This window comes from Terrapene carolina, unplaced genomic scaffold (genome assembly GCF_002925995.2).
Source record: "Terrapene carolina triunguis isolate 2854851 unplaced genomic scaffold, T_m_triunguis-2.0 Scaffold836, whole genome shotgun sequence".
In the NCBI taxonomy this organism is placed as follows: Eukaryota; Metazoa; Chordata; order Testudines; family Emydidae; genus Terrapene; species Terrapene triunguis.
Window position 1 is genome coordinate 2204753 of NW_020665187.1, and position 9031 is coordinate 2213783.

At 44.0% G+C, this 9031-nt stretch overlaps 1 protein-coding gene across 4 annotated transcripts in view; it reads left to right on the forward strand.

Moving 5' to 3' along the window:
* TMEM106C (transmembrane protein 106C) overlaps positions 1–7150 on the forward strand; it is a 7639-nt gene extending 489 nt beyond the window's left edge. For all 4 annotated transcript variants that reach the window (XM_026660776.1, XM_026660773.1, XM_026660775.1 and 1 more), the window contains exons 2-8: positions 268–476; positions 1153–1216; positions 2404–2563; positions 2655–2795; positions 4371–4420; positions 4752–4805; positions 6108–7150. In XM_026660776.1, coding sequence (XP_026516561.1) covers positions 296–476; positions 1153–1216; positions 2404–2563; positions 2655–2795; positions 4371–4420; positions 4752–4805; positions 6108–6270 — 813 coding nt within the window. In that variant the 5' untranslated portion in view covers positions 268–295 and the 3' untranslated portion in view covers positions 6271–7150. The remainder of the gene's footprint in view (positions 1–267; positions 477–1152; positions 1217–2403; positions 2564–2654; positions 2796–4370; positions 4421–4751; positions 4806–6107) is intronic.
* Positions 7151–9031: the final 1881 nt, after the last annotated feature.

Sequence of the window (9031 nt, forward strand, 5' to 3'; positions counted from 1 at the left end):
GGGGGGTTATATCTCTGGGATGAGTGGGGTGGAATGAGGCCACTGGGGTGGGGGGGAGCGCAGGTGGAGGAGGCATTTTTTGCGGGAGGGAGCGTTTAAGGAGGGTTTTGTCCCTCGGTGTGGCTAGGGGAGAGAATAAAAGCGGAGAGGTATACCTCCTGGATGAAGAGCAGCTTGTCCCTCAGTGAAGGAGGGAGGGGATCAGACAGGCTGCTCTGGAAATCCCTATCTGATCACGAGCTGTGCTCTTCCCAACTTTCATTTTAGGACATCCAGCAACTCTTCATCTGTTGCCATGGGGTGTCTGTTCTCTCTCGGGGGTAATGTGTCTTCCAGGCAGAGAAGAGAGAATGAGGAGGACTTACTAGACAGCAGAGATCGTGAGGAAGACATTGCCAAGTTTCCGTATGTTGAGTTCACAGGTCGGGACAGCATCACCTGCCCAACTTGCCAAGGCACTGGCTGTATTCCCACAGGTGAACCTATCTGTATTGAAACTTAAATCCCAAAGCATTTTACACATGGGCTAGAAACCTTCTTTATTTAGGTAAAACTCTTATTCCTCTCAGGATCTGGTTCAAAATTTCCCTCTTTGATTTCCAAATCTCTTCTGAAGTGTACTTGGCTGCCCTTGTTTCTCTTTCTGCTACTGTTTTAGTTTCTCCTGTTGTATAGAAAAAGTTATTGAATTAACTTTTTGTGTAGAAAAAAGCGTGCATTGAATTAGGTTTGTACTCATCCCACATCTCCTTACAAGTTCCCTCTTCAAAGCCTGGTCACTTCCCAAGACCAAAGCTCCTAAATAGTGTTTGAGAATCTTAAGGCACTGGACTAAGAAGAAAAGGTTTCTTGGGCTAGATAGTCTCATCATGGGGCCATCTGTCCCATGGTGTTCTTTAACTGTTAAGGCAAGGAAGCAATGAGACTGTTTATCCAAACCTAGCCTACAGGTAACAGTGATATTTGTATTGTCTGCTACAGTCTAGAAAAGAATGTTCCTTCTCATGTTGAGGGATCACAGTATTAAAGTGCATACCCAGAAACCCTTGGCAGCTTTTAGTCATTTCCAATGCCCTCAGTCTTAGGGAGCTTAGTGCATAGTGACCTTGAAAATGGGTGGAACTGACAAAGCTTTTTCCTTTTGTCTTCTAGAGCAGGTAAATGAGTTGGTGGCACTAATACCATACAGTGACCAGAGGCTCCGTCCCCAGAGAACGTAAGTTCAGAGTAAAAGAGTCTAACGCATGTCCACTAATCTTTCTCATGAAGAATAAATGTGTGTGCTCCTTATTTGGTGACTGGTTGTGCTGCCACAACTAAATATTGCACTGACTCTGCGTTTCCTTCTGTGCTGCCTTCCATGCTTTAGTTTAATCTAAGATAATGCCATCAAACACTTCTTTAGCTGTAACTAAATATTTCCCATTAACTCCCACTCTTGGGGTGTGCATGAAAACCCAATACCTAGTCCACTTCATGCCTGTTACAAACTTAAAAGAAACTCTGGCTTATCAGCATCAGAAGCACCAGACTGAAAACATTAAGGGGGGGGGGGGATGACTCTGAGTGCCATGTTTACATTTTTTGGTACACTCAATCCCTTTCTTTTTGGTAAAATGCCTCAGTTTAAAGGGCCTCCAGTTCTTTATTTGAGCCGTTTAGACACATTATCCAATGTAATCTTATTCGTGTAATAGTAGCACTTATTATTTGTGATATGTTTCTCCAGGGAAGCTCAGGTGCATTGTCTGATAGCTGGGGGAGTGGTTTATGAATAGCACTTGTCATTTTCCCAGGGAATCCTTTGTTCTTTCATTCCTTTTTCTTCTCCTGGTTTTTAGAGAGTTTCTGTAATGCTGGAACTTCATTAGTAACAGCTGGTGATCTAGTCTCTCATTGTATGGGAGGAAACAGTGCCCATTGGATTTAAACAAACAAGCCAGGACTTTGTGTGTGTGTGAGGTTGGCCCAATGGTTTGGGCACTAACCTAGGACTTGGTAGGACTGAGTTCATTTCCCTGCTCTGCCACATACTTCCTGTTTGACCTCGGGCATGTCACTTAGCATCCCTGTGCCTTGGTTCTCCACATGGAAATGATAGCCCTGTGCTATTTTACATCTGATAGGGATGTTGTGAGGATAAATACATTAAAGATTGTGAGGTGCTCTGATGCCCCAGTTATGGGGACCATACAGGTAGCTCAGATCTGTGGTTTCCTCATGGCTGCGCCAGAGGGTTACTGAGTCCCTCTGTGTCTTGGTTCATGCATATGTAAAATGGGGATAATCTGCTTCCTACTTTCCTCGGAGCCTTCAACATCCGTTCCTGTTTGTAACTTGAGCCTCTCCAGTCACAAGTGCAGTATTAGGGCAAAGTGGGTAAAATGTTCATGTCTCTTGTAGGAAGTTCTATGTGCTGCTGTCTGTGCTGCTCTGCCTTCTGATACCCGGGCTGGTGATTTTCTTCCTGTTTCCACACTCGGTCCTTGTGGATGATGAGGGCATCAAAGGGGTTCAAGTTTGGTTCGACCAGAAAAACTCCATGGTCATTCTTGCCATCACGGTAAAGCTCTGTCTAATCCTTTGTCTGAGTGAGTTTGCCGCTGGATTCTGGAGGACTCGGCTTCTGATGTCTTCTCTCTTTCTTGATACAGACCACCCTGAGGATCCGGAACTCCAATTTCTATTCGGTTGCAGTAGCCAGCCTCGCCAGCCAGGTGCAGTACATGAACACTGTGGTTGGAAGCCAACAGATTACCAACGTGTCCCGCATCCAGCCACTGAGCGACAAACTGGTATTACAGCCTTTCTTGAGTATGATCTGGGGCTTAAGCTGTAGAGCATATTGAACCGTCCCCTACTGCTGGTGATACTGGCCTTTGGAAGTGACCCACAGCCAAATGGCTCCAACTGAAAAAGTTAGATGACTTATGGCTGAGGCTCCTTTGCTAATGAGTGGGACCTTCTGCACAGAGAGAGACACCTTCCCTTCTTCCTCTCCTCCCAGCTTGTGCATGAACCAGATGGGACCCACAGCTACATTAAAATGCAAGTGATGAGACATCACCAGTGAGGCTTCACATCTCTGACCAGTTCCTTGTGTGGCTAAACACACCCTGTACTGGAAATGGAGAACTGGGGTGGGACTAGACAAGAATAAAGATGTTAGGGCTGACAGGAAAAGAACAAATCTAGCATCCTCTCCCACCCCGTCCCATCCCCCCTCGCCCCTCAAAAAAGACAGGATGAATTAATAGGAATGAAGGGTCTACTACATATATTGGTGAAAGAAGAAAATGCTGGATAGACACTGGGGAGGTTGATGGTTTTAATGACTGAACTTTGAACTGTTTTTACAAAAGTTAACCAAGTAAGTTGGATGAGACAAGGTGAGTCTGGACAGTTTAGTCAAGAAGTAACTGGTAAGCGATAATACTAAAAACTACAAGTCTTAGTGCTTGCCAAGTGATATGGCACCCCCCCCCCCCCCCCCAAAAACCCAACCCGATGCAGCTTTTGGAACCACTATAAAGAAGTGTTATGCCAAGGTAATCTCCTTCTGTTCAGCTCTGGCAAGGCTGCATCTGTTGGGTTCCAGGGAAAAGATGCTTATAAACTGGAGAAATCCAAACAGAAATGCTTCTGTGGGGGTGAAAGGGGCTGACTTGGGAAGAAGGATTAAAAGAAACTGGTTTAAGTGTCACTCATGGTGTGTTGGTTGACAAATATCTGAATGCTGTGAATGGGAGAAATTTGTCTAAAGAGGTCAAATTAGAGTATAACTAGAAGTAATAGGATGAAACTAAACACGGGAGAATCTAGGCTAGAAGGAGAACCTTCCTGACACTGAGATGTAGTGACTAACCTTCATCTACAGCACAGCTATAACCAAGCCAAGACACTCAGTTTACAGCATTGTTGGGTCCTGCCCCATGACAAATTTCAACTGTGGTATTACTCTGTTTCCTAACTCGGTGATAGTTGTGTGGATTAGGCTTTGAATGGTGAAATAGATGCAAAGAGACTAGAGTCTCTTATAGCTGGACTGAACAAAGCACTGGAGAACGTATTGTTGGGAATAACCTGACTTGGTTTGGAATCAGAATCAGAAGATTAGGGTTGGAAGGGACCTCAGGAGGTCATCTAGTCCAACCCCCTGCTCAAAGCAGGACCAATCCCCAGACAGATTTTTTTTTTTTTTTTTTTTACCCCCATTTCCCTAAATGGCCCCCTCAAGGATCGAACTCTCAACCCTGGGTTTAGCAGACCAATGCTCAAACCACTGAGCTATCCCTCCCAGGTCACTTGCATCTCTTAACTTCTGATTCATGATACTATTTGCTGAACATGTCTTCTCTTGTCCTTTTCAGGTGAATTTCACTGTGAAATCAGAGATGGGTGGACCTTTCTCCTATGTGTAGTAAGGATTATTTATTATTTATCTCTACATTTCATGCAAAGAATCTGCTTAAATTGGATATCACTGAGTAAACAGATCTGACTCCTACAGCTTTATTTAACGAGTCCTTGTTGGTCAAAAATATCAGACCCGACAGGTCATCTGTGCCACACTTTTCAAATATTAAAAAAATTGTTAAATGTTCCGGACAGTTCAGCCAGAACAGCCCCAAAGCAAAAAGGGAGTTCCAGGATGCCCAAGAAATTTTAAAATGCCTTTCTAAAGTTTGTTATGGATCAAACTCTGTTTTAGTCTTTCTTCCAACATGTTTCTCTGTGTTGGTCTCTTACAGTTTCTTTTGCACATTACCCAAGGTCAAGGTGCATAACATAGCGATCTTCATGAGGTATGTAATTCTTCTTATGCTCTACTGCACTGGAAATGGAATTGCAGTGACAAAATTACAGCCTTACTTAGACTTGAGTTCCTTCTCTTCTGCTGACACATTGGGCAGTCCAGTTCCTTCATTGATCGCTTGCTAGTTGTGGTACTCCTTTCCAGATGTGCAGATTTGGTCATCAGGATTTGATGTCTTGAGATATCTGCTTCCTTTTGGCTTTCACTGAGATCTGTCATACTTGCATTTTGAGCTTCATTTGCACCTACCGTCTTCAAGTTTTGGTTTTAACTGGACTCTTGCTGTTGCAGTAAGGTTTTACCTTAGTGGGTCACAAACCCAACAGCAGAACCTTCCTCTTTAATCCGGGTTTGGGACTAGCACTGTTGCTAACACTGTGAGAGTTAAACCTGTAGCACTGCATACCAATTCCTTCTGGGAAGCATCCCAAGCTAGTTCCATGTGTCTGGAGGTCTGGCCAGCTGCTAGGAGATATGGATGTGAAAGTGTGGGTTACCCTCTGTAGGAGAGGACAGTTGATGGAAGAACCGGGAGAGGGAGGGGGATGGCAAAGCAGGTGATGGTTGTATCAGAAGAAACTTTCAGTATCTATCATACAGTTTCCTATCACAGTGATCTAGGGGCCTAATCTCTAGCTCTGTTTTCATGAGTATCCTGATTGACTGCAGTAGGGCTAGCCAGGCGAATAAGGGCCGCAGAGACAAGCCCTGGCTGCAGGCAAAGAAAAGCTGTGGAAGTTGGGTGGGCCTTTGATTATTAAAGGGGCATATTTTCTCCTCTATTCCATTAGCAGCAGAGGGGAGGGCTATATGTGCCTATTCCTTGTGCCTTCTGATGTCAGTCTCCGCTTTTGGCATGGGAAGTTTGATTCCACTTTTAACTAGGGCACAGTCAGCTGTGGATTGCTGCCTCTCTTTAAGAGTATGGTGAGTGTATTTGCAGCAGGCTGCTGGCCCCAACAGCTGTGAAGAATGCAGAACAGTTAAAGCTTAGTTGCATAAGTGTGAAAATCTGATATGCACCTAAGCAAATTCTGATAAAGAAGAAAAATGTCCCACAAACTAACAAACCTCCTTTATCTTGGTACCTCTATACCACAGTGATAAGTGCTGTATAAATGCCCAAGATTGTCAGCAGTTTTTGAGGGGAAGGAGATAACTAAAAAGCAGTGCCACTCCTTTTGCTGTCTGATATTTTCATAATCTCTTCCCAGATTAGTGTCTTTACATTTAATAAGCCAATTAAATATTACTTGTCCTATCTGAGCTGAACTGAATCTCTCTCTTCCAGAACATCAGTGAAAATCTCATACATCGGCCATGTGACTCAGAGCTCCTTGGAAACATATCACTATGTAGATTGTGGCGCTAATTCCACAGCGGTCCAGGACCCTCGGCCTGTGTCCACCCCACCTACTCTAGATAGTGTAACCAAAGAGAGGAGGATACTCTGAAGACACCTGAGTCAACTAATACTTCTCTTGGGGAAGTGATCATGCAGACTGACTTTTATTATGAATTATGTACCTGTAGGCAGGATCACAAGGTAACTTTTAAATGGAATTAGAGGGATCATTGATGTCCTTGGAGAAACTTGGAGTGAACAGGTGGTGTCTGAAATCACGTGGCACTTCACGTTAATGCATATGCAACTTGGCTGCACTGCTTACCTTTTTGGGCAGTGATTTGAGAGCATGTCCACTTGTGATCCAATCTGATCCTCCCCAAAACATGCTGAGTTCCCACCCACTTATAACTTGACATCGATCTGGTATTTAGCTGTTGCAATGAATTTCTTAGAATTGAACCCAGAAGAAATCAAGGAACTGTTTTAAATATATCTTTCAATGAAAAGACATAATGAAATTCAGAGAAGGCTTCAGACTCTCTCATTGCCTTGGGATAAATGCTGGGGATTGAATTTGGCTGCTGTTTGGTGGGCTCTGCTCTATTTTTTTTTTTGTCCTTTTTCCGGACAAACATGCTGTTTCGGTGAAACTCTTTTTGCCCCTTGTTCTGCTCAGTGACAGCACGCCATTAAAATATGTTATGGCATTTTGTTAGTAGGATTTCTACGCATAGTCATTCCAGGAGAGATTGGCACTCATATTTATTCTCTGTAGATGGAACTTGTGACAGATGCTGGAAGGGGAAATAATTGGAGCTAACCAGCATATGTTCTATTTGAGGTGGTGGTTTGCTTACTGACTAAGTTATCTGAGGGTGTCCCTCTACAGTGTATCAAATCCCTATTGTCTTAGTGATGGCTGTGTTTCAGTAGGTTCACCGCTCCAATGGAGTCGTACTGATTTCCTTGTATGGACCATATAGCTCAGGGGTTGGCAATGTTCGGCACGCGGCTCGCCAGGGTAAGCACATTGCTCGCCCGCGCCGCTTCTCGCCCCCCCCATTGGCCCGGGACGGCGAACCGCGGCCAGTGAGGGCCGCGATCGGCCGAACCTGCCGCCTCAGCAGGTAAATAAAACTGGCCCGGCCCGCCAGGGTGCTTACCCTGGCGAGCCGCGTGCCGAACGTTGCCGACCCCGATATAGCTCTTGGGCCTTTTTCCTTCATGCAGTGTTTTGAAGCTACTGCTCTAGGTATATGTTGTAATTAAAGTTCTTGGGTGTCACTGAAGCTAGGGAACCTGTCACTGAGCAGTTTGATCTGTATACTTGCTGCTTTCTTTTAGCAGGAAAACTTTTTGTACCAGTTTGTAAGGGCCAGTATTTTAGAATAGCATTTTTGTACTTCTGTATACTTTCGCTAAAAGAAGGGATTTAAAGATTATATATGCAGTATCCTTGTGTAGTTTTTCCAGACATCGGCTCACTTTTACATGGGGATTTGGCTGAGTGCAGACTTGAGATGATTTCACTTAAGTTAATGGGAGTTACCTGTCTCAAATGCTCATTTTAGTGATGCAGTTTATATCTTAGGATGTATAATAGTCAGTTAACCCTGGTACAGAAGGCTAAGCACAAGGTATTTTAGTTTTAAATTTCTCACTTCAAATGATTCTGTAGGCTGCTTCTGAGCCAGACTCTTGCACATCATGATTTCAGGGCTCTTAAATTCACTGTAATTCAACTCAGCTTCCCCATTTCTTTTGGGCTAAATCAACTGGCATCTTTCTCTATCTTGCTTTAGAGGAAATAGCTATGCTAGTGGAGAGGAAAAACCAAACAGTCAAACTCTGAAAAGGAAACTGATAATATCTAAAATGTTTCATTGAAGAAAGCTTGTTTGTTATTGGTGTGAAGTAGAAAATGAACCTTATTTTAAGAAAATGTTACTATTGTATAGAATTGCACTTTACTGGCAGAATTTCTAGAACTGAATCTTGCTAGACAAATAAAACCTGAGATTATTTACCACTAAGTGTCATTTGAATGGAGTAGTCCCTGGCTCTTTTCATCTCCTGCATTTCTGCCCTGGACTTTGAATACTTTATACTGCAACTGGCCTGATGCGCCACTCTCAGCTGGCTAATCTATGTATTATCAATTTGCAATACTTGTATTACAGTAGTATCTGGTGTCCCTAATCATGGATCAGTGCCCCAGCATGCCAGGACCTGTACAAACACACACATAGGGCTTAAACCAATCTCCACCTCCTCGAGGTGAGGGTGAGGCTGATGTGGGATAGCCTGCCCTCAACATCTGCCTACGTTGGTGTTCTTGCACCTTTCTCTGAAGCATCTAGTGCTGGCCCTTGCCAGAGACGGGATACTGGACTAGATGGACCTTGGCTCTGATCCAGTGCGGGAGTTCCTGTGTCCATATAGAGATGGTCTCTGCCTCAAAGAGTTTGCAGTAGAAGTACTCTAGCATCAAACGTTTTTCTCCTGGATAACATATCCCTTTAATCTGCATTTTGTCCTGTTTTTCTTTATGGATCTTTCCAAATGTACTAATGTGTTCTGTTCCCTGTGAATTGGTGAATGTTAGAGCCCAAACGCTGAACTTCAGAGAACCATCTAAAGTACTCAGTGCAGCAGTGTAAAAGCATTAACTAAAATATCGCCCATTCTGGGCCTGCATGGCCCAGAGTGCACTATGCACTGCCCCTGATCTGCAGGGTAAAGTAGGTACTGGACATCCAGCTGTTAGGATAATCCATTCCTGCCACCCACATCTTGAGTCATTGGAAGGCACCTCCCAGCTGCAGCAACCTTCTTTCTAGGTCTCCCCTTACCGCATGGATATTTCA